At 35.6% G+C, this 27,378-nt stretch overlaps 1 protein-coding gene across 1 annotated transcript; it reads left to right on the top strand.

The window, feature by feature from the left end:
- The first annotated feature begins 890 nt into the window (after positions 1-890).
- On the top strand, positions 891-11,143 carry LOC129941767 (uncharacterized). The gene is made up of 2 exons (XM_056050494.1): positions 891-1,980; positions 11,091-11,143. The coding sequence occupies exons 1-2, from the start codon at positions 891-893 to the stop codon at positions 11,141-11,143; spliced, it is 1,143 nt and encodes a 380-aa protein (XP_055906469.1).
- Positions 11,144-27,378: the final 16,235 nt, after the last annotated feature.

The following is a 27,378-nucleotide window of genomic DNA, read 5'->3' on the forward strand; positions in this document are numbered from 1 at the left end:
AGATGTTCCTTTCAAAACTTAAAATGGCACATATACGTGTATGACAAAATATTAATTAAATAATTTTATTTCTAAAATATCATGAATTATAATTAAAAGATAATGTATTGACCAATGAATATATACTTATGTGTATAGGAAAAATTAGGTTTTCCTTCGGCTTTTTTGGTCACTTTGATCGTGGCAATTGAATATAAACAATTCACAACGAAACAAAAACAAGTTTTTCGAGACATATACAATAGTAAACAACAAACGAACATTCATAAAATAGACGACTTAAAATCAGCTCTGTGGAAAAAATTCAACATCGTATTCCATGAAAAATGGTTTGATAACAGAACCACCATAAAATTTCCTTTAGAAATTAAATGGCTTTTGTCATTGGGAAAAAAATTTGCGCTACCAATAGACAAAAAAACATTCCCTCTGTTTCAGTTAATAGCTGATGGAGAAGAAGTAATACGAGAAGTGAAAGACGAAAAGGAACAAGAACTGATCAGAGCACAGTATGGCAATATGTTGCACTCGTTTCAACGTTGTCAAAACAGCGACCAGTTTGCCAAATATGTGCTTTATGTCAACAAACAAGCTATCTCTTTCCTTAAGCGAAACAAAAATATTATTATTCTCTCAGCGGACAAAGGCAATGTGACTGTAGCGATGGAGCGTAATGAATACGATGACAAAATGAGTGTACTTCTCTCTGACCGAAGTACGTATTGGCGTGTTAGACATAACCCAACAACAACACTACAAAACCGAAACAATGAGTTGTTAAGTGGCTCAACAACAACAACCACATAGACGATAAGGAAAAGAACAAAATGACAACATACACCGCGCAGCTTCCCTCTATCTACGGACTACCAAAAACGCACAAACCAAGCATGCCCATGCGTCCTATTGTATCATCTTTGAATTTACCATGCTATGAGCTTTCCAGATTTGTTGGTAGAATTTTACAATCAGTGACGAATGAAACAAAATACACTGTAAAAAATTCTTACGAATTTGTTGACAAAGCGAGAAATGTTAAATTACAAAGTAATGATGTGTTGGTCTCGTTTGATGTTAATTCATTATTTACTAACATCCCAGTACAATTGGCTATTAATATTATTAAAAAGAAATGGGATACGATTAGCAGACATACCAAAATCAGCCAAACTAAATTTATTGAAATCATGGATTTTTGCTTAAAAGACAACAACTATTTGCAGTTTAAGGACATTATCTACAAACAAATTTTTGGAATGCCAATGGGTAACCCTCTTTCGCCCACTATTGCTGATTTGGTAATGGACCATTTACTTGACGAATGCTTAACTGGATGTAATGCAAAGCCAAATTTTATAGTGAAATATGTTGATGACATATTTGCGGTTATGGACAAATATAAAGTCGCAGACTTATTATTGATCCTGAACGGATTCCACTCCAAACTGCAGTTCACTGTTGAAAACGAAAACAACAACTCTATATCGTTCCTTGATGTCAAAATCCACCGTATGGACACTCAATTGTCGTTTGATTGGCTTCAAAAACCAACAGCATCAGGACGTCTGATCAACTTCCGGTCCAACCAAGCCAAACACATAATCTTCAACACAGCTTTCAATTTAATTAACAAAGTTTTTACGTTAAGTGACGTAAGATTCCACCATTCAAATACCATCAAAGTGACCAAAATTTTAAGCGACAACGGTTTCCCGCCAGCAATTATTCGTGGCTTAATTTTACAACAACAATGCAGACGCGCTAAACAACAAAGTGAGGATAACAACAAAGGATACTTCAAAAGCATTGTTTACGTTCCAAAACTGGCTGAGAGTTTTAAGCAAGTTGTCACCAAAAACATCCAAGATGTCCGATTGGCTTTTAAATCTAACCAGACAATTAGACACCTTTTCACCAAACTAAAGACCAAAATAGACAGAGATAAACGCACTGATGTGATTTATAAAATAAACTGCAAAGGTAAACCTGACGAAACATGTAATCTTTGCTACATCGGAACCACCAAACAATTCTTGCGCCAAAGATTGTCCAACCACAAATCTGACATCAAAAACAATAACCTGGCTAAAACCGCATTGGCGGCCCATTCAATAGACAAAGGTCATTCTCCGGATTTCGATTGTGTTAAAGTTCTTCAAACGGAAAAACATACTTCCAAGCGATATACACTCGAAACGCTCCATATCCTGAACAACAAAAACAATATGAATCGCAAGCAAGACACACAGAGTATATCATCTGTATATTGCTCACTTGTTTCCTCATAAGAGTTTTTTCTTTGTTTTTTTTTTGTAGTTATAGACTGAACTTCTTAATTAGAAGTGTTTTTTTACATTGTTTTAAAATTTAATTGTTAAATTGTAAGTTTTTTCTTATTCTTGTTGTCCACAATATTGTACTATGTGTTTTATATTTCATGTTTAATAAAGTTCCCCTGAGGAAGGCAGCAACCCCTGCCGAAACGTCGGGAAAAGTTAATGTAACAACCTTGTTTCATTGCCACGATCAAAGTGACCAAAAAAGCCGAAGGAAAACCTAATTTTTCCTATACTCATGAATTATATCTATTTGTTTTTGACTAATCTTTTACATTTTTGAGACTATAAGAAAAAGTCTTTAGTGAAAATGATGGAAATATTTTAGAATTTTGTTTAAATGTGAGACAAAATATTGACCAAACATTCTTTCCATCTAAAACCTACTTAAATTGTTAGCTCTAGCTTAAAAAAAAAATGGTTTTTTCAAAGCGATTAAGATATTTTAGAGTCATTTTACAAAAATTGAAACGTTATTTCAACTTCCTTCTTAAAAATAAAAAAGCAACGCTCTATACCAACTACGATGTTGTGATAAAAGTCTTATTTTGATGAAAATCACGAATTGTTTCATACTGCATCATTACTTTTAAAATTTAGGAACTAAGAAAATATAAGTTTAAAAATATTAAAAATAATACTGAAGAGAAGGAAATAACTTTACATATTTCATTCAACAGTCATCGAAAGCCTCCCTTATCGAGATTATTCACAAAATTTAAAATGAAATATAATTTATGATTAAAAAATTAATTTGATTCTACTACTTCTTAGTAGGTACTAAACACGTCTATCAAATATTAACTCCATTGTAATTAATTTGTCTAACTCTTGTGGTAGCCATTTTGATAAGCTGTGTTTCTTAAGTCGGTTCAATTCGATGGTTTTTTAATGTTTTGCTATACGATCAGAATTCTGTCATATTGAGGAAATCATAAATTTTGTATTTTAAAACACTGTTAAGTTAGTTCTGTAAACCAAAATAATTTATGATTTATTGTTTTTAAATATTAGGTAGACGCATCGCGTCGTCGCGAGAACCGAACCATTATTTTGGTAATGAATTTACACGACGACTTGTTCAAGAACAAGTTTAATCAATATAAAATTTGAAACAATACTGAGCATAAATCATGTATCAGCTGTCAAAAAGACCAACTATGAAAAAAGTTCTGCCAGATCGAAAACCAAACCACTTAGTAAAATATAAAAAGCCTGAAACTAATTTAAAAAATGAAAAAGTTACTTTTTATTCACAGAAAAATTCATGTTTATTCAAAGAATATTTATATTGGTTTATAAATATTAAAAAAGGCTAAGAACGAAAAATACTGTTGATAATGTTTTTTTTCGCCATTTTCAGACCATTTACTGCATTTTAAATTACAGAACTTTGACTAACTAACATTTTGATTTTGAGAAATTAGTTGTACAAAATTGATCAAAACAATTTAATTCCAACATTTCTGAAATTAATATAGATATATTTTTAATTGTTTAACAACGCAAACATATATCAGTTTTTTTTATTAATTTAATACACATCTTGTTACAAAGTTGCCTTAATGCATCATAAAAGCAGAGTTAGTTCTGAATGTATACAATTATTTTAATTCTTAAATAAAGATCGTGACTTCTTATCGTTCCTATATTTTCATACATAATTCCATTAAAAAATCCATTTTTTTTTTTTAATTTTAGATGTGAAAACAAGTCTTGATTTCACTGTGAATGCGTTTCGTATGTGCATGAAATTGAAATACTAATTGCATCACATGCAATTAACGCTCAACAACATCAATTAAAAAGCTTGTATAATTACCAATTTGAAACACTATCCAGAGTAATATCTTATATCACGCAATCACATCGTATAAATATAATTTGCGTTTATAAGTTAGTCTTGATGTGTGTAAGTTTGTTGCAAGTAGGCAGCAGCACACAAAGCCTACCATCACTAAGTCACTTCAAAAATAGTATACTAGGCGGCACCTATGCATGTACCTACATTAAAGTAGGTATATACTAATTTAATTAACCTTCGTCACTCATTCTCTCGCGTACACTAACTAACTTTTCTAACAAATGAAAATTATTGCTAAAATGCATTTAGATACGCCGCCGCTTGGCGTCGTCGTCGTGTTGACCTAGCACACGCTAAGATACAACTACACACATCGCCATTGCTGTATGCACAAAGATTTGCGCGTACCCACCTCTTGGAAAGTGCTTCACATGAAGGGTACCTTAGGTCTATGAATTTTGATTGCAGCCATGCGTTGTTCGATTCGTTAACATAAATTTTATCGAGTGTGGAGGAGCTCTTTTTTGCCAACCGACATTACTCACCTTTATGCTGTTGAGTGAAATTTATGATAATCGCACCTCCTAGATACTATAGTATCTGTATATACGCGTTCCAGGTAAACCTAGAAAGATTGTTTCTCCTATAGTCGGACGACTTAACGACGCAACTTACGACGATGATGATGACGACGACGACACGATGACTAGGTACATATATAGGTTCTACCTACCTCCATGCCAGCCTACGTTTACCTCACCTACCAAGACCAACAGCTAAGCTACAACTTAAAATATATTTTCCTTGTAAAAAAGATACATTTACGTAAGACGTGTTTATTCGTCGGGGCTCTCACAAGGAGCGTTTGTTATTTTTTCTATCTGAACGTGCAAATCAACATGATACGCGTTTCTTTTACGCGCTGTATGGGCCCAAAAGAGAAACATGAACTGTTAACGATGTAAACATGTAACACTGATGTTGGGCTTTTGGGCCCGGCCTTAAAAAAAGTAGGAAGGTATTACTATACACATACTTGTACCTCGCTCCTCAAATAGATGGAAAGTTGAAAGAGGTTCAGATGTAGCGTGGATGGAAAAAATATCAGAAGAGATGTTGTTGCAGCAGACCCAAGGCGACTGTTTATATGTACCTACGTATATATTAGGTATGACGATGTATCCCAAAATCATGTTGTCACATAAATCCTGGACCATATTTGTGCGGACTAGTGACATATAAGCAGGGCCGCAGTTAATAAGTTTGATGAGAAAGAGGCCTTGCATATTTAGGATTTCAATGCTATGTGATTATTATTAGCTTTATCGTATTTTAAATATTATACGAGCAAGCTCCTAACTTCTCCTTCTTCTTTATTGTTAACTTCCATTATATAATTATAATATATACAAACTTTTAAATCATTTCAACCACTTTTTCGCTAAAGGTAAGATCGACTTATATCTTGGTATGTTTGCATTGTTAAAAAAAAAAACAAATAAATGATTTATTTCTCAACAGAGCGTTGAATAATATATTTTTTTTAAACAAAAAATTAGGGAGTAATTCTTTTATATTTGTATGTATTATTACTTAATAAAAAACATATTTAACTTTAAAAAATAATATAAATAAAAATAAGAAACAGTCTTCAATTCAATTTTCACACTTGGTTCTTTCACAGTATTTTGTATCGTTTTAAATACAAAAAGAGGCTGGGATGCGACCCACACTGATAACTTCCCATCCCGTCTGTCGATTTGTCTTGCTTAAAAGATTGTCTATTTGTACTCTTATCTATTTCTACCAAATTTTCGTACTATTTTTTGAAGATTTTATTTTTTTTATGAAAAAACGAATTTTTATATAAAAATGACTGAATATCGAAAACAATATTATCTGTGAAATAAAATAAGTTTGAAGCCAATATTTTTAATTTTTGAAAAGCTATTTGAGTCGAAAGTAAATTTTTACGAACTTTTGTTAAATTTTTTTTAGGTTTTTAATTTTTTGTAGAAAAACAGTCAATTCGATTTTTTCAAAATTTGACTGAATGTTAACAACAATATTTTTTGAAAGATAAAAGTAGTTTAAAGCCAATATCTACAATTTTTGAAAAGCTATTTAAGTCGAAAATCAATTTTTACCAACTTTTATACATTTTTTTTAGGTTTTTACTTTTTGTGCAAAAACTGTCAATTCGATTTTTCTCAAAATTTGTCTTAATGTACAAAACAATATTTCTTACAAGCAAAAATTAGTAAAAAGCTATTATCTCAAATTTTTAAAAATATATTTGAGTCGAAAATCATGTTTTACCAACTTTTGTTAATTCTTTTTCGGTTTTTAAATTTTTGTAAGAAAACTGTCAATTCGATTTTTTATCAAAATGTTATAAAATGTTGAAAACAATATTTCTTATAAGATAAAATTCGTTTGAAGCCAATATCTCAAAGTTTTAAAAAGATATTTGAGTCGAAAATCAATTTTTACCAACTTTTATACATTTTTTTTTAGGTTTTTATGTTTTGTAAGAAAACTGTCAATTCGATTTTTCTCAAAATTTTATCGAATGTTGAAAACAATATTTTTTATAAGATAAAATAAGTTTGAAGCCTAAATTTCAAGTTTTTGAAAGATATTTGAATCGATGTTCAATTTTTACCAACTTTGAGTAATGTTTTTTTTTAGATTTTTATTTTTTATAAAAAAAACTGTTAATTCGATTTTTCTCAAAATTGTATCAGATGTCAAAAACAATATTTTTCGTTGCACAAAATTGTTTTGGAGATGAAATCATATTTTATTTATAAAATTTTGGAGGTGACAAATTTTTTTTTAGTTTTTTTGATGTATCAAAAAACCGTTCCATGGGTTTTTTTCAAAAAATATATTTCTTTGATATCACGTTACAATGTATTATATAAAATTTAATTCAAGTCTTTGGTTCGTAAGATATTTAGGGTTAACCAACATTTTCACCTTTTTTTCAAACTGATATGGTGAAAAAACCACCCACTCAATTTTTTTGAGAGCCCTTTCTTTATCTTTCTGCATAACAAAATTTATTTGAAATCGATATCTCTTCTGAATCTTGAGCTATGGAGGACGAAAAAAACGTCGCGAACGTACGGACATACGAACGTACGTACACACGCACTCACAGACATCTTTCTAAAAATCTTTTAGGGACCTTGAAACGTCGAGAATTTTAAAAATTTTCAATTTGACAAATCGGACCCATTACAATAACTTCCTATTTGAAGTTAAAAATTTTGATTAGCTGAAGGTGATAATATAACAGTAAATAATAGAACTCAATGTCCCTGACTAAGAAATCCGAATCTAGTTAAAGTCGACTTTGCCAAAAACATCCGGAGACATTAAACATACGTTTCGCTTCTAAATGCTTAGATAAGTTCATTTTAAATTTAGGTTGAGAGCTTTTAAGCATTTAGAGGTGAAATTTGTGTTTTATTTCTACGGTGGTTCCAGTTAAAATTGACTTTATTCTATATCTGGATATATTGTCCAGGGTTAATTATTACATTTCTAACATTGCTTAAATGTCTTTTTTCTTTTCCTTGGTTGGCTTTATGTTGAAAACACTTTGTACAATAGTAGGAAGGATCTTACACTTTGAACTTCTTATAATTTTAGCGATTCTAACCGTTTGAAAATCCTCACTATGTTTTGTCTTATAATACAAGTAAAGAAGGTCGTAGCTTCTATATTCGATTTATTTGATCCAGACTAGCTTTATTAAAATTCAAAACATATTCTTTTCTAAGCTGCGCAATCTTAAGCTTAATTTTTTTGAAGTTCATTCCGTTCAGAATCCTTATCAAGGAAACATGGCTGTAAAATTACAAATCATTTAACTATTTTTTTATTCCACTGTGCACAGCATCCACAAAATAATCCTTTTTGTTTCTGAGACCAGATGCTATGTCATTCCAGGCGCGTAGCGTTCCGTGCCAAATTCCGCAGTAGGTGGTTTTATTATGTTGGCACAATCCCGTCAAATTATATAGATACATCATATTTACCGCTATAAAAGAAACTCGAAACATTTGCTTTTGGTATAGCGAAAAAATAGTTTGCAGATCATAACCGATAACCACTGTCTTTTTACAATTGTTTTTTTTTCGATCGATATCACGCTGAGCCTTTGCTTCACTATTACTGCGATGAACATCATGATCTCGTTCTTCACTTCTATTCGGAAAGTCCCAAGTATCTAAACTTAAACTTTTTCCGAGATGCCACTACTGCTCCTTTTCTTTTTGGTTGAAGTCTTTGCACGATTTTGGAATAAAATTGGCCTTTCTCATCGTCTTCTAATACCCGAAAAGCATTGAATATTTGAAAATTTGGAAAAAAAAGTAATGAGACAAATAATTTTGCAACTTGAAGACATTTGAATTTTGCGTTTTCTATATGCTTTTAGCCGTTTACATCTAGGTACTCTTTTCCACTTTGACGCATTGTCAGAGATCAGAGCTGAATAAGAATATACCAAAATTAAGTCCAACAATGGTAATCTCGTATATATATATATCTTTTTGTTCAAAAAGGTACAAATTATAAACAAAATAATTTAAACATTGAACAAAATAGAAATAAATGAAGTATTATAAGGATATTGAACAAAAAATATATAAACGTGGATATTGAACAAGAAAGAAATAAGAAGATATGATTTAAAAGATAAACTATTAATTATTCAATATTATACAAAAAGAAACTAAATGAGATAGCACAAAACGGTTTGCGCCAATCGAAAGAGCGCCCTAGAATAATAAAAACTGCATTTCTAACTCAATTTCGTCAAAAATGCTCTACTGAACAGGATAGAACTCAGGTGACGATATGTGATAATACTGCAGTTTATTAAATAAACTTTTTGGGATAAGCTTGATGGTTACATTCGAAACACTATTTTCCAATATTCCATATTCCATTAAAACTTCGACAGATTGGAATTATCAGCAATGTTGATGCAAAAATATTTATATAGGAATAGGTACAAGCCACAATACAAAATTTTCTAAGCTATTGAAAGACCATTTGCCCTGAAATCCACTACCTTCGTTCTCCTGCTTGTTCCTAAAAGTAGAAGCATTGGTTTATTTTGAATCGGTAGACTTAAATTGACGAAAAAATTGATAAAGAAGTTTCATAATGTTTACTTGTTGCTGAATGCAATACAATTTAAAAGTCCTCATTTGCCATTTATCGACGTTTCATGGTCCTCATAGTCGAAATAAAAGATTTTAAGAGAGATGTGAGTTCGAGAGGACTTTTCATCGTCCATAGCCCAAGAACCAGTGGGGACATCGACTTCAAATAAATTTTGTTATACAGATAATAATGGATAAAAAGTTCCAAAAAGGTATCTTAAAAAATTTAGTTGGTGTTTTGTATACCATAGCAATTTAAAAACGAGGCTGGGATGCAACCCACACTGATAACTTCAAGTATTGTCAATCGATTTGTCTTGCTAAAAAGGAATTTAGGTTATCAACTTTTCTTAAAAAAGTTTTTATTTGAATTATTCTAAAGGATACTGAATGTCGAAAACAATATTTTCTGTGAGATAAAATAATTTTGAAGCCAATATTTTAAATTTTTAAAAAGATAGAAAGTAAATTTTTACACTTTTAGTAATTTATTTTTTGTAAAAAAAAACTGTCAGTTCGTTTTGTCTCAAAATTTTATCGAATGCGATTGTTTAAAAATATTTTTTTAAAGATAAAACTAATTTAAAGCCAATTACTTAAACTTTTGAAAAGATATTTAAGTCGAAAATTAATATTTTTCAACTTTAAGTAATTGTTTCTTAGGTTTTTATTTTTTGTTAGAAAACCGTCAATTCGATTTCTCTCAAACTTTTACTGAATGTTGAAAACAATTTTCTTTGTAACCTAAAATTAATTTAAAGCCAATATCTAAAATTTTTGAAAAAATATTTTTAAGTCGAAAATCAAATTTCACCAACTTCAAGTGATTTTTTTAGGTTATTATTTTTTGTAAGAAAACTGTCAATTTTATTTTTTTAATGACATGAAATTGGCTTGATTCAAAGAATAATTTTCTGGCGTAATAATTTAAGTATAACTTCTGGAATTTGACTGCCACGGTTGGCTTAGAAGTTGTCTTATCTAGAGTTTTAGTTGTTAATTACTTTTTTTACCAGCATTTTTGGCTATATTTCGGCAATAATGTCGACAACGATTTTTGTCGAAATGGTCAATCATTTCGGGCTTATTTCAATTGACTACTGACTTTACATATCTCTGCAGAAAATAGTCAAATGACCGTTAAATCGCACGAGCCTTAAGGTCAATTCACGGTTTCGTAATGTTAAACTATGCGGCCAACAAATGTTTCCTTCAGTAAATAATATGTGGAATACATTTTGTGACATGTTGCGTCGTCTTGTTGAAACCAAAACTCCTGTACAAAAAGTCAGTAATCATAGCTTTATCGTGGACGTTCTCGACAGCATCTTTTTTTAAGCATGTACGGACCTATTATTCCAATAACCCATAAAGCATATGTGTCTTAACAAACTCATGATTACTATAATCAATCCAAATAAGACAGTTAAAATTATTGATGTAATCGCATTTGATCAAAAGTGAGCTTCGTTGCTAATCAGTGTTGAGTACAGAATAATTTTTAAAATACTGGAGAGTGAGGACCTACAGTTTTAAGCCGAATCCGAACGGCTAATTTGAGAAAGCACTTTTTATGACAAGAATTACTCTTAGAGGATTCGTCAATTACTCGCAAGATGCAGTACCCGTGAAAAATACTTTTGGTAGCACATGCAGTGATTGAACTCAAGACCATGACAGAAAACCATCACGCCATCCAAGTAGAAAAAATAATAAAGCTAATTTGTTAAGTTATTACTTTTGACCTTTTCATATTTCTACTTCTAGTTATACCCTCGGATGCAGCCCTGGACGAACAACACGGAGCTGCCAGGAATTAATGGAAAGCACCGAGGAGCAACAAGGAAAAGCGTTCCACAATAACTAATAGGTATAAACAACATCAAGTGCAAAACAAAAAAGTCCAAAGAAAAACATTCCAGCAACAAGGAATGGAACTAAGTTAAGTATGTTTTGCTTGGCATCATACACTCTGGATACGAGTGCCTTCCCCGTACTATATATTCCTATATAGCATTTCCCAACAAGGATTTTTGTGTCGTAAATAATGAACATGTGGGCGGAAAGGAGAGAAATATATGCTGCTCCAGGAGGAATAGAGTAATATGCAATTATGGCACAGAAGAAAATAAAGTGTAAAGAATTTTTTCGCACATGCTAGGTTCTGGTGTTCTGGAGTTCTGGACTTTGACTTTGGAAAAACAAAAAAAAAAAACAAGTTCCATAGCAAGCTATATGAAAACCTAGTCGAATGAAGTGATGGTGGTTGGAAGTCTTGAAAAATATCAGAGAATCGCATTATCAACATCAGCGACTCGGTGGCGGCTCGGAATATGATGATGGGGGCGGGCTGGTATACCTTCCTATATACTATTTTTTAATCGAATCGCTTTATCAGTTCACGATTTTTTGTTTTTTTTTATACACCACACCGCTGCCGGGCAGCACTAAGCTGAGAAGTATTTTAAGCTGAAATCGAGGCAACGCTGAAAAGGATCTTTATGGCATAAAAACGTGCTTCTGTAGACGGGGCAGTGTGGCAGTCGTAAAATTTAGTTTATAGTTTCGCACTTTACAAAACATGAATATTATTTTTTTATAATTTAGTTATAAAATGTGAGATGTTCCTGATAAAAGTCGGAGAAAAAGACGACGACCAGTGATTGGAAAAGAGAGTAAAGTGGTTAAGTCTGAAGATTGTTGCATGAAAGGGAAACTTGTCTTATGATTATAAGATGATAAAAAGTTTTTATAGAATTTGTCTTGTTATTTTTTAATAAAAAAAAGGTTATTTTGCCTCCATTTTAATTAATTTTAATGTTTATTAGTTTTGTTTCTTTTGATAAAAAAAAACGAAATCTTAAACTTCGCCAAAATGTCCTTGATGTTTAACTTTGATGATCCATCGTTTTTAAGGACATTTCAAAGTTCACTATGCATATACACATACACTACACACCCAGAGACATTACCCTTGAGGGAAAATTTTAATACTGAACATTAACTAATGGTTTGTTGGACATTTTCCAAAATTCCTTAATGTGATGCAAAAGAGAGCCTTTGCCAAATTATAATCATAAATATTACACAAAGTTATAAATGACCCTTTGAGTCGTGCATTTTGTATGACGATGGGTTTAGACGTTGCATGCGGCCATGCGGGATTTTGTTCTATATTGTGAGGAATATGTACTTCAAAGCAGCAGTTTAACTTTCTGACAAAGAGTAACGTCCCTGCCAGGGATATAATTTAACTCTTTATCTGGCCCAAAGGCCAAGAGGGTGGAGTTGTATAATATGATGATGCATAGTTTTGGGCCAAGTGCGCTGCAAAAGACCATCAGCATACGAAGTTGCATCGTTCATCTTTTGTGTGTTAAAATTGAATTAAATAAACGGTTACAGTTTAGCTTCATGTGTGTTGGGGATACTTTAGTTTGCATCAAAAATTTAATCTTATAAACTTGGATGATTGAAAGAAATTTTATATTAGATATATTCAATGAAAAATGTGACATAAAGGAATAATTAACATTTAAACTGAATTCTTATTACCTAAAATAAAAAAATGTTCGTTTTTGAAAACGTACAAACGAATCAGGTTTTTTAATTTCATAGCGAATATTGACTTGTTATAAATACGCCATCCTATTAATTGAAAATATCGGAAACTATTATTTAAACCTTTTATTAAAGTTATTAGTTTTTGGGTTGGAAGTTCTGATATTCTTTGATTATTAGATGAATGCAATTTTTTCCTAAGCAAACAAACATTTTCGAACTAAAATTCTGTAATATATTAATGAAGTTCTTTCAAGTCTGAATTTAAAAATACATCAATTTCAAAGGAACGTTGAAAGTTATTGTAATCAGGCCGATTTGTTAAATCGAAAATTTTGACGATGTTTTAAAGTCCCCAGAGGTGGAATCGGCTGAACGAATTTGATCATTGTAAGGTGATAGTCAAATTGATACCTAAAAAGCTGTCACAACAAAAATGTGATAGACGTTTTCAAAGAAATATGTTTATTCCGAATAGAGCTACCAGACGCTTACACAAATGACTGGAACATTTTCTAAGTTAGCTATTTTCCGTTCAATAAATACATACCTGTGACCGACAAAGCTTACGAGATTAAAAAAAAAATTAAGAAAAGTAAGAATATTAGTTAAACTCAGTCAATTTCATACTTTTACTTATAGATGTTTTATAGGACTCAATTTAAAATTTCACCAACGCAACAACGAATTTTGACAATTTGAATCTGAAATTGTTCAGTAGAATTGAATTGAGTTGAATCATTTTACACAGACGGAACCAAAATGATAGAAAATTTACCTATCAAAAATATGATAGTTAATTATCACCTTAGCCGATTCCACCTCAGGTATAGGTACTAGGTTAAGATGGCAGTGACAAGCAACCTTTGCTGTGCGACTCAATTACCGTTTGAAAGCGCCGTTTTGGTACCATTAACTCGTTTGACCTATGTAATCATTTATATTGACCAAAATAATAGATCCCAACGATCCTTTGACTTTCATCTCGAAAAGTTCATCAAGATAAAGTTTTCCTTCATATTCTAGAACCGGTTAGGTTGGGTTCAAGTGGCTGTCCATGATGGAAAACGGACACACTTAGGCCAGTTTAATGGCCTATTGTTATACCACATGAATTTTGAGGCTTCCTCATAAGCTCGATGGAACCAGTTTAAGTAGCTTACGAAACGTGAGAGGCTGATTATGCTGATATTATTAAGATCGTTTAGATCGTTAAAGAAGAATACTTCTATACGTTATGCGTTTTTGAGCTAGAGCAGGGCATGAACAGATAAGGTTAAGAACTGTTTCCCCATCTTCCTCTTCTGCAAAAGTCATTTGAGAATACGCCTAACCGCGTGGCGTGCTTTCCTATTAAATAGTGTCCGGTTATGACACCTATTATCAAGCTTATATGCGATCTGCTCAGGGATAGCAAGCACCTTGAACGCTTTAAATCTTCTGTTGGCCTGGCACGTCGTGATGTTGTTCCACCTGGTGTTTGCCTTCCTTATAGCGTCTCGCATTAGTAACAATTTACAAGTAGCGATTATTATGTCAGTATTTGCCAAACGTGGTAAGATGGGTTGCACGGTACCGTTCCTGGCGAGTTCATCTGCCTCACAGTTACCCGAAATGTCTCTATGGCCCGGCAACCAGTAAAGGTGAATATTAAACTGCTGTGCCATCTCCGTTATACAGTTTGTAGAAACAGTCTAGAGATTTGAAAGCGGCCTGACTGTTTGTTTAAATACGGATATCAGACGTTGATATCACGTTTTCTTTAAGCCAGGACAAGACTTCTTTTATCGCCAATAGTTCCGCCTGGAACACTGCACAATAAGTAGGAAGGCTGAATGAGAGACTTAATTTCAGTCGTTCAGTGTACACACCTCCACCAACCCCTTCTTTTGAACCATCTGTATAAAAATGGATCGATTCGTCTTCCAGGAATGCCCTATTCTCCCAGAAAGATCTGAAACACATACTAATCTGAAAGTTTCTGTCGAATTATTGTTGGGGATGGTGAAGTCTGCGTGATTTGGAATTGATTCTTAATATCTAAGAATTACGGAGTGGCCAATGTTGTTGTTAGTCCACTGGGACGAAACTTTGAGGCAAATAGCAGAGCTTGCAGCTATTTGTTTGCTAAATATGTCAAGAGATATTAGGTAGCGTAAGTTGTTCAGTGCCGCAGATAGGGTCGTTGGAAGCGATCCGCTTATACATAGGCAAGCTGAACGTTGGACTTTATTTAATTTGTCGAGGTTTATAGCTTTCTCTAAAGCATTCCATCATTATGCCACACCGTACGTGATTGAAGTGGGCATGGGTGAATAGTCACCCTCTGTTAGGAGAAAAGACGACGTCCCAGGCCCACCAACCTTCTGTGGTTGTAGGAGGCCCGATATCCGCGATAACCTTATTTTTTGTACATTCCAATTTTGATGGATTCGAAACTATTAGTCAAGGCTAGAGAAGCCAAGGATTCTGTATTGAGCACTCCTGTAAAGACCCTTCGCTTCCTCAAGTTTGACGATCTTCGAGGTATGCGTCGGCAGGGATGGATTACAAACCTTGATCATCTCGAGAATTTCCTCGATACTAGCAGCTTCGATTGGAATCCAAATGCGGACTCTAGGTCTGCTAGTAATGTCTTCCCTTGTGACAACCTCGAGCTTCGCACCTGGCCAAACTTTACCTAACCGGCAGACAGCAAGCTTTTATAATCACAAGCAAGCTAATCAACCTTAAACCCAGCCCAATAATGAATGAGCAGCCAGGGAAGAAAATTTACAGAAAAAGTGTTTTCAGTTGGTCTCCTCAGATGAGGCCGTGAGTATAATGAGGGATACCCGCATTTGCTGCATACTCCCCTATCGGCTAATTTCCGGTACATATTGCAGTGACCCTGACTATATCGTGCATGAGCATATGCAAAGCAGTACTTATTAAAGGGTCTTACTATAAGTAGGCCTTATGTTGATGGATATGGTACAGTTCTTTAGACTGTTCCACCTGTGGTTGAATTCAGTGAGAAAAATTGAGAACATTTTGCCCTTCACAGCTACAAGACGACAAGACTACGAAGGGCCGATCTTTGGCGGGCCAACTCATCAGCCCGTTCACTTCCATCAATGCCACTTTGACCTGAAACTCAAGTGAGATTGACACGGGGGTTGATGTTGAGTCTGGAAAGTTAATTCCGATATTGTTGGACCAGTATAGAAAATATTGTTCCCGAATTAAAAGCCATAAAAGCTGTGTTTCTATTTTGGTTTCAGTTTGAATTGAGTGTTTTGCATTTTTCTCTGATTAACAGTACGTTAAAATCTTTACCAAGGTTCAAGGCAGGGTGCAGTAGTCGGTGTTCGTCACAAAAATATCCACCGGAATCCGTTTGTTATAGTGTTGCCATGCCCATAGGGTCTGGAAAACCAACTATTTCATTTTTTAAGCCTTAGTGGGCTACAAGATTTTAAATATTTGAAGTGTAGGTCTACTGGAAGGGGTAGCAGCATAACATTAAAGACATCTCTTTGAAAGAATTGAAGAGTCCCTGTAGTGCTGTTATTTAGTTTTGGTCGAAAAAAGTATCAGTTAAGTTTTGCTCTGATTAACACCTAACTCCGTGATTTCCTTAATCACCGTTATGAAAGTCCCTAGAATCTAAATTTTTGATTTTTAGATGGTTTTCATTAGACAGTTAACAACTAAATATGGACAAAAATGATTTTAAGCCATATACAATTTACTTTATGACGTAATCCTATACGAACTGTAAAGAAGAACCGACACAAAAATCGTGACTAAGATTCCAAGAAAAATACAAATTTGTGAAAAAACACCCAGTCAGTTGCGTTTTATATTTTTTAAGCTTCAATTCACTTAAAGGTAATGGACAAAGATTTTAACCCTCTATAAAGAAATTGGAAAATCAGGACTATCGTTTAAGTCTTTGAAATATAATAACTAGTTTCTGACTTGACTTGATACCTTATCCTTATTACTTAATAAATGCATTGTTTGCATATCAGAATCTTTTAACTTCTTAAAAAAAAATCTAGTGCATATATCACAAACATATATGCATACCTACTAACAATGACTATCTTACCCTTTCATTTAGAAACCAACACCTTAGAGCTAGGAAGGTGTACATAGAAATCGTATCAAATTATTGCCCTAATCCTTTCGAGACGAAAATATAATCTTGCCCAATGCTATTTTGACAACAACCTTATCCTTGTTTATTTATAATTCACAATTTAAATACTTTATTATATCCCTTAGGACTTTGCACGGAAAATTCATTTAAAATTTTACGTGTGTCATATGAATGCCTTGCCTAAGCCATCATATAATAGAAAAGGCAAAAGGGTTGTGCGAATATATAAATTTTCAGAGTGATACTTGCAAGTCCTCCGGCATTACCTGATAATTAGACAATAACACATTAAAACGAGCAAGGATATCTCTAGTTATACGAATACGAATACAATCCACGTATGTGAAAAGTACTTACTATAGGCTATATATTTGGAAAGCTTGTGTACATTGGGCTGGTGCTGGACCTAACCGGTTATTTGGCTATTCGGCTGTGAGTGTCTGATGTGATGTGCACCCTCTGGAGTAGAAAATCTACAAAGTCATATCCTATCCAGTCCTAGTTCGAAGCATGGAAAACAGAACAGAACAGGCATCATAGAGAATATTTTCGACCTTATATAAAAGGGAGGAGTGTAGCAGAACTGCCATTAAGATGGTTCGTGTGTTATTTCACCTTAAACCCCTGCAGCGATTAAAAGGATGAACGGCAACGGACGAAATCATTATAGCAAGATATTTATACCTCACCTACCTATTGTTACCCGAGAGACGAAGACCGTTGATCCTTTTTAATCCTACGGACGAGATGTGATGATAAAGCTTGTCATTGTATCTCCGGGGCATGATAAACTCATACGCACATTATAAAATGGCAAAAGGATCCAAGAGCCGTAAGAGCTGAGCCAAGTCGAGTCGAGTCAAACCGAGCCGTGCCGAGCAGCATCATATCATCCCCCAACAGTAACCCCTTTAAAAATGAATTCCGCCCTTAATATAGATAACAATGGGAATGAATGCGTAATTTTAAAGCTATACTATAGTGTGTCGATATATGTTGGCGTGGCAGCAACAAACGCAACCTCGAATAATATATACTAAAGGATGAGGGTGGGGTTGGTGCTGGTGATGGTGGTATATGGTTATACCGAGTGTGTGGTGGAATATAATTAAACATTGTTTATTCTAAAAGCTTTTAAGCAACAACGAATAGAGATATGTTAGGATGAAAGGATATACCTACATAAACTCGTAAATATGTGCGACTTAGGTTGTACGAAATACGAGTATACGTTTAGGTTTTAGAGTTTAAATTGGTTTTCATAGTGACATTGAAATAATTTGAACAGCAAAACCAAACCAGCAAAAGGGTTGTTACTAAGTTCATTGATGTTGTAAATATTTGAAGAAGAAATTTATGTTTAATTTGGATGACATTATATATTAAGGATGCCATATGGGGAATGCATGGCAGTTAAAATTTGTTTTTTTCCTTAAAAAATTAATGCGGGACGCGGATGGCAAACTTTTATTTGGTAAAACCAAAATGATCTTCAATAGTGAAAAAATAGTCCATGCTTCTGCACCGTATAACCAGGAGGGTCTTATTTAGCGCCCCTTTGGTCGCTCCAGATAGGGCTTTGCTACTCAATTGTTTTCTAGCCCAAAGTAACAGCTGGTAATAGTAATTCTTAGTTCGATCTAAGCGCTGGTGTTGGTTTCTGTGTTCATAGCGGAGCCCAGATAGACAAAGTCCTTAACTACCTCAAAAATACGTCTGTCGATGGTGACGGTTTGACGGAGACGTCGGTATTGTAAATCGCCCATTTTCGGCGTCTCTGCTTCAATACCTGCAAAAGCCCCATTGACATCACGCTGACTTCTTCCAATTATATCAATGTCATCAGCATATGCTAGTAATTAGACAGCCGGTTTTGCATCGAAAGGTTATGTTAGCTCGAATTTTGTATGGTAGTCTTGCACAAACGGACGAATTTGGATGGGATGCCAAAACTAGACATGGCTCTGTACTGCTCGTCCCTGTAGATGTCATATGCGGCCCCGAAATAGATTAAAAGATAGTGGTTGTCGATTTGATGTTCTTGGGTCTTCACAGGATCTGTAACATGAATTTTTGATTGACTGTGCGCTTTCCTGGTCCAAAAACACACTGATAAGGACTTATCAGGTTGTTGATGATGGGCGATGTTAAGTGGACTGATTGCTCTATAGTGAAAGCAGTTAAGAGGGCCTTCATTTATAGTATCGGAATAGTAAAAATATATACCATATTAAAAATATAAATAAATTAGTTGGTACAACAGTGCGTTGAGAACTAAAACCCAGTGACATACAACTCTATGACATTCCTGTGTTCGAGTAAAATGTTGTCAGGGATGGTATTTTTGACCATACAAATATGTGAAAATTGTAAGGCTATCTGTGAGTTTATTAGTTTTCTCCTTGAAGTGCTGCTTATGAATTGGAGTTGCACTACGGCATTTCGCGTATCGTTTATTTTATGTACGGTTAAAAAACGAATGTCTATTTTTGACTGCTCCCTTTTAGATTATCTATGTACAAAAACATTCACAAGTACCAAAACCTAGAACCGAAGGCTACAAAGAAGAAAGTGGAAATATCATAGTATAACCGCAGTCAATGCTGAGGATATGGAAAGACCATTTCACCAGACTGTATAAAGGCGACGACGAACCCGATTCTGCTGTCAAGCAGGATGATCCATTCAACATAGACGACGAAAGCCAACAATCCCGTCCTCCCGACTCAAACGAAGCAAACATTGCCACATCTTAGCTGAAGTCTAACAACGCCGCTGGAGCGGATGGCTTGAATGGAGAGCTCTTCAAAGCAGCTGGAGATAATTTAGTTAAGATCATGCACAAACTTATCTGTAAGATATGGTCGAAAGAAAACGTGCCCGATGAATGGAACCTCAGCATCTTTACCTGCTAAACTGCACAAACTATAGAGGAATCAGTCTACTTAACATCGCTTGCATAATCTTCTCTGTCGTAATATGTGAACAACTAAAGCCCATCGTCAAAAACCTGATAGGTCCTCATCAGTGTGGTTTTAGACCGGGAAAGCCCACGGCAGATCCTGGAAAAAGCCCACGTACACCAAATCGACACCCAACATCTTTTCAAGATTTCAAGGCCGCATATGACAGCATCTACGGAGACGAGCTGTATAGAGCCTTTTGGCATCCCTGCTAAACTCCTTCGTTTGTGAAGGATGACTATTAAGAATTGCTCCATAAAGGTTGGAAACAACTTAACAGAACATTTCGATGTCAAAATAGGTTTTAGACAAGGTGATGCACTGTCATGCGATTTTTTTAACACCGTACTTGAAAATAACGCAGATATACACTGTACACGTCAAAACTAGAGCCACTATATTTTTTTTTTTATAATTAGCAAACACTAAAAGGGTTTTTTTATACCTTTAATATGCCAAAGACACAGTGTGAGCATTAGGAAAAGAGGGAAGGGTTGGATAGGAGGTGTCGGTGTACATTGGTTTTAAATTTCTGAACATTGCAATGACAGGGAAAGATAGAGCGTGGCAAGGCGTTCCACATTCGCGTAGTACGGCTAAAAAAAGAATCTCTGTACTTCATAGTACGACCGAAGTTGGGCTCAAGGGTAAACTGATGGGCATTCCTAGAAGCGCGGGTATTACGGTTAAATTGTTTAAGGGGAGGAATGCAACTGGCTATTTCACTAGAGCATAGTCCGTTAAAATAACGGTAAAAAAGGGTGAGGCAAGAAACCTTGCGTCGATGTTCGAGTGATGTAAACGAGTTTATGATATTAATGTCACCAATCATTTTAAAAGCTCTTTTTTGAATACTGTCCAAGAGGCTTAAATAAGTTACTGGAGCACCAGCCCAGAGATGAGAGTTATATTCAAGTTTCGGACGTATATAGGTTTTGTAGATTGTAGCCAGATCAGACGGAGAAAAAAATTTCTTGCAACGTCTCAAAAAACCTAGACATCTTGCGGCATTTTTGGCAACATCGCGTATGTGATCGCTCCACAATAGGTGGTTGCTGATGCACATTCCGAGGATGTCAACATTTTCTGTTTCGTTGATGCAAGTGCCACTCATAGATAGTGGCAAAGACGGTTTATCTCGCTTTAACGATGCAAGACAGCATTGCGTTTTCGAAGCATTAAATTCCACACGATTTTTTATTCCCCATTGTACAATGCTGTGTAAGTCGGAATTTAATGAGCTAATCATATTTTGCCGTTGCAGTTCCACATCCGAAGAGGAGGGTTGTGAGTCTGGAAACGAATATGAAAAGCTAAGAGTGCTATCGTCAGCGAAACAATGTATTGGATTAGAAGTAGCAGACAGGAGATCATTTATAAAAATGAGGAAGAGGGTCGGAGACAAAACGGAGCCCTGGGGCACACCAGCGTTTATTTTATGAGTTTCAGACTTGAATCCTTCCAAAACAACTTGTATTGAACGGTTCGAGAGAAAATTTCTAATCCAACGAAGAAGAGATTCGTCGATACCGAAAGCACGCATTTTCGATAAGAGAGCAAGATGCCAAACTTTATCAAATGCCTTTGAAATATCAAGTGCAATAATCTTACTTTCTCCAAAACGATGTAAAGATCTGTTCCACTGTTCGGTGAGATGAACCATGAGATCACCAGTGGACCTATTGCTACGAAAGCCGTATTGCCGGTCATTAAGAAGCTTCCGTTCCTCAAGATATTTCTTAAGCTGATAATTAATCAGCGTTTCCATGACCTTAGAAAGAAGGGACGTTAGTGCTATCGGTCGGTAATTTGTGGGAGAAGAAGATTTGCCTTTTTTTGGAATTGGCTGAACAAATGCAGTTTTCCAACTACTCGGAACGAGCCCAGAAGAATAGGATAGATGGAAAAGCTTACGCAGTGGTTTTGCCAGGGTCGAAGAACACCTCTTCAGAATAATAGCGGGGATACCATCTGGGCCAGCGGATTTATGAGTGTTGAGATCTTTAAGAACTCTCGCCACAGTTCGAGTACGAAAAAAGATTGGTCCCATAGAATCATTTAAACGTTCAAGAACTGGGGGAGTCATGACACTATCTGGTAAGGTGGAATTTTCGGCGAACTGCTTTGCAAATAAGTTGGCTTTATCAATAGAGCTAACTAAAGGAGTGTCATTGACAACAAGCGTAGGAACCGAGGAAGAGGAAGAATTCCTCATGTTTTTTACAAATGACCAAAAATTCTTACTGCCTTTGGGACATTGCAGTATTTTTGCCGTAATTTTTGGTCATGTAAAAATTTGGTCCTTCGAATATAGGCGTTGCAGGCCTTCCTGGCTTGCTTAAACTTTTTCCGGTTTTCCTCAGTTGGGTTGGCTTTAAAACACCGGAAGCTCACCTCTTTCTCCTTGATAACCTCTTTGCAGCTCGAATCGAACCATGATTTAACCTTGGGTTTAATACTTTTAACCCTATTCGGGATAAATGTTTCCATTCCCAAATGAATCATACTAGAAATCATATCTGCACTGGAGTCTACGTCGCTACCGAGGAAGCATAGCGACCAGTTAAAGATCCTGAAAAAATTATTGAGACCGTCCCAGTTGGCTTTCTCGTACTGCCAAACGCTCCTCTTTGGAGCTCTTTCTTTAACTGGATTTGTTTGACACGAGAAATTAGCAGATATAACACTATGGTCCGATGTGCCTAGAGGCGTCAATACACTGATTGTGTACTTATCAGGATCAGAAGTGAGAAACAAGTCAAGGGTATTTTCTGCTCGGCCGTTAACGTCTGATATTCGAGTAGGCTCATTGATAAGCTGAGTAAGATGGTTAAACTCAGCAAAAATCTCAGCACACATTCCTTCGGGCGTTGTCTGGCCCGAATGGCGAAGCCACGAAGAATTGTGAACATTGAAATCGCCCGTAATAACGATTTCAGTGTGAGGATACAGGGAGACAATTCTTTGTATGGAGTCAGACAGAGCATCAAATTCCTGAGAAGTTGAAACTCTGTCCAGGTTTGGGCTCCGATAAAGAAAACAATAGTGAATGATGTGCTTATTCACTGAAAGTTTTAACCACATGAAATTAAAAAGGGAGTTGGTACAATGACCGTATTGTGGTAAAAGTTGATATGCAACATCATTCCTAATATTTATGGCGAGACCATGGTGAGAGAAGAATAATGGCACTAAGCAATACCCATGAATAAAAAATTCAGCAGGATCGGAATCTTCACCTACTTGGGTTTCACTCAATGCCAAAACAGCTGGTCTGTTAGAATTAATGTGGATGTATACAGACAGAAAATTCGATCTTAGCCCACGAACATTACTATAGTCTACTCTAAAATAACCAGTCATTGCAATATAAAAAAAATCTTAAAATCAAAACAAACGAACTTCTAAGTATATTACTGTATAAGATTATTTAAAGATCTTTACAATACAACCTCACTACTAGTGTTTTGCCTTTAGTAGTGACGTTAAATTGGTCCGGACCCTGACAATCAAAACAGTAATCTACAATCCATTTGTTATTGAATGAACCAACACATACACATCATTGAGCGAGCTTTCAAAAAGCTTAGCCCAATGCATGCACCTGCTGAGCCACTCAACTGTAGAGAAAAATGAAAGAAAGAGTGAAGGGAATGCACTTATTGTGTTCTGGTAGGTTTTTTTTTTATTATTTATTTCTTTTTCCCTTTGTGTTGCTTTTTTTTTTTTTAGTAGGGGAAGCCGGGGCATAATGGGCCCTTTAAGGATAATTGTTAATAAAAATTTCAAAAATGTGTTAGGAATATCTGAACAATTTTTATTTAAAAGAAGGTTTATTAAGGAATAAATATAAATTAGACAGTTTGTTAAAAATAAATGATTAAATATTTTTTTTTGCAATTTAAAACATCATTCAATTTGCCCATTGTGCCCCGCTGCTGGGGCACAATGGGCATAGGCGGGGCATGATGGGCATGGAGCTAAATTGGATTGCAACGTGAGCATATGTGGTTGGATTCATCATCAACATCATCCTCTCCAGCACATGAACAATGAGGCCACTTGCCACAAGCTCTACAGGAAACTCATCCTACGATAGACTGGGAGTATAAATACCCACAATACAAGCACTCCTCGTCTTCTTCGCTGTCTGAAGTTTCTGCCTTTTTGTTTTTTTTTAATCTTTGCGATGATTTTCTTTTTCTTCATTGTGGGAGGCTTGGACTTGGTGATTTCAGCCTCCAGCTGCTCTTTGTAAGGAGAGCTTGTAATAATTGCAGTTTTTCCCCGACGCTTAGAAGCTCTCTTTTTTTGTGGTGCTTTGGGAACTGCTACAATCTGAGATGGTGAACAATTATGGAAAGAAGTTGAGGGCGTTGGCGCATCGTCAATTGCTAAAACATGGTTTGTAGATTGTATCAATGCATTTATTGGCATTTCGGATTTCTGGTAAGAAATTGGTGTCGTGGATTGATCATTCATTGTCGAAACAGGGGTTGTAGATAACGTAAGTGGATGGGACAGCATTGATGCGTCTACCGCTCTTGTAAATGAAGCTTCTGTTAACATAAGTGGATCAGTGGTTGATAAGCCTGTTTGTTGCACTTGAGAAGCTTGCAAATTTAGGTCAAAAGTAGGTTGCTCTTCATATAACATATCCGTGGTTTTGCAAGGCAAGAAGTCATGGTCTTCGAATATATTTGGTTTTACCGGCCATGTGCCGGTCTTCCGAAAGCCGTTTATCGCAATTGTCATTGTAGCAGCTCTTAAATAGGCTTTTCCGAACAGTTGTCCTACTTGGTAGTGTGTAACAGTTCTTCCAGGGTTTTGTCTGAGCCATTTCTTTACTTCATCTCCATAATATGAGCTTAGAGGCTTCATAAACGTTACATCCAAGGGTTGCATTCGATGTGTGCAGTGTGGTGGAAAGCAGAGCATGACAACACCACTTGCTCTTGCAACATCTATGACTTCAATGCTCTTAACATGGCTTGCATGCCCGTCTAAAAGTAACAAAACTGGTTGTTCTTTGGTTGCGCGTGACCATTCTATAAATCTTTTGAACCACTTCAAAAACAGATCCTTAGTTATCCATCCATTTTTGTTGCACTCGCCCCATGAATTAGGTGGTGTTCCATCCATCAGCTCGGCTTTCATTCTTTTTGGAGGGAAAATAAACATTGGCGGCATATACGAACCATCAGCGCTCATACTAATTTCCACGGTTAGTAGTTGTCCTCGCTCTGAAGAAGATAACGATCCTACTTGCTTCCTCCCTCTAGTTGCTAGAATTTTTCCTAAACTCTTTGCAACGGTAGTGATCCCAGTTTCGTCTACGTTGAATATCCTGCTTGAGGAAAATCCATATTTTTCAATACACTCCTCCAGCAAATTATAAAAATTTGCCACAGCTACTCGGTTAAACCCCATAGCCCGAGCCGCAGATGTTGCTTCTGGCTTTCTTAATGAAATTGTTGCATTACGTTTCAAAAAATTGTTTGCCCAGTCTTCTCCGGCGATTCGTGCTTCGGCATCAAAGTTATTGGCCAACCCATTTTTTCCGCTAGCTCATACGCTAATTCACGAAATTCTTTCATCGAGAAGCCAAATAAGCGGCCTTCCATGTCTTTAAGATATTCGGCCAGCTCTTTTTCTTGAGCTTCTGAAAAAACGGGCTTAAAGTTTCCCACTTTTGCAATCACAAGTGGAAGGTCGGGGTTCTGATCAGCTTTTTTTACAAATCTTTGTAAGGTGCTTCGAGGAATTTCGTAATTTCGAGCAGCAGCTTTACAGCTCATTTTTTTTGACCTTACATCTTGAACAGCTCGGAGCATCCTGTCTTTGCTCCATTCTTGTCGCTGGGTCTTCCTCACATAGTTCCGAACCATCTAAAATAAGAAAAATGCTGATAGGATCGTAGTTCAAAACAAAGGAGCAAAATGGCTTTTCATGCAAGTAAACGGGGCATAATGGGCACCCATGCCCATTATGCCTCGCCCATTCTGCCCCAAACACTTTGTATAGACACATTGCAAAAATAAGTTACAAACGTAGCATGAATGGAAAAACAAACTGATATATATAAACTATATTCACTTACTAATAAATGGAATCAAAAATTCACTTGCCCAGTTTTCAGAAAAATACACTTTTAAATGCCTCTAAATAACATAAACACTATGTAAAATCTTATTTTGCTCAAAACACAAAGCAACTGCGATCTCAAATCAAAAAAGGGTTTTCATGCAATAGCGAGCGATATGTCTGAGCAGGTAGATTGCGTTTCAAAGCTGCCACTTTATTTGATATGGAAATACAAACAGGACCCATTATGCCCCGGGTGCCCGTTATGCCCCGCCTTCCCCTATGAATGCTGTTGTTTTTCACTGTTTTTTTGTATCATTATTATTTTCTGTTGTTTTAGTTTAATTTGTTATATTTTTTTTATCACCATTTTTTTTTTTTTTTGTTTTGGTATTTGGTTCTATTTCATATATAATAAATGAACATTACGAGACTGCGACGGGGACGCGGACGGGAGACAAGACAACAAATAATCGAAAAAAAATGCAGAACACGACGAGCACATGAACCTCCCCACTCGAGCTTTCACTGACAACTGTTTCAACCATCTGTCCAATTACTAGCATATGCTGATGACATTGACATAATCGGAGGAGCTCAGCGTTATGTCAATGGGGCTTTTGTGAGTATTGAGGCAGAGGCGGAAAAAATTTGTTTAATGGTTAATGAGGGCAAAATAAATTAAATGCTGTTGTTAAGAAAGGACCTACACCAACGACGTCTCGGTCAAATCGTCACCATCGACAGACGTAACTTTAAAGTTAGTCAAGAACTTCGTCTACCTAGGCTCCGCTGTAAACACAGAAAACAACACCAGCGCTGAGACCAAAGAAGTAGTAATTCTTGATATTCGCTATTTCTTTAGGCTAAGAAAGCAATTGAGTAGCAAAGTGTACCTACATAAGACCTTTATCATCCCCGTCCACTATAGGGTGCAGAAGCATGGACTATGACACAAGCGGATAAAAGCACCTTGGTTGATTTCGAAAGAAAGTTGTTCGTGTGATCTACGGTCCCGTATGCATCAAAGGGGAGGGAGGAGAAGATGGAACGACGAGCCATCCGGGCTGTACAGCATAGTAGACTTAGCCAGAAGGCTAAAAGTTCAACGACTAAGATGTCGGGGTCATGTAGAGGGCCTGGAAACTAATGCTGTGGCCCAGGAAGTTTTCGAATCCACATCCACAGGACAGCGCAGTAGAGGAAGACCGCGATTCAGTTGGCGCTCAACTTGGAGCGCGAATCTTGAGACATCTTACTAGCGACCGAGCTAAATGGAGAAGTTTTTTTTTTTATAATT

Source organism: Eupeodes corollae, chromosome 1 (assembly GCF_945859685.1).
Source record: "Eupeodes corollae chromosome 1, idEupCoro1.1, whole genome shotgun sequence".
NCBI classification, from domain to species: Eukaryota; Metazoa; Arthropoda; class Insecta; order Diptera; family Syrphidae; genus Eupeodes; species Eupeodes corollae.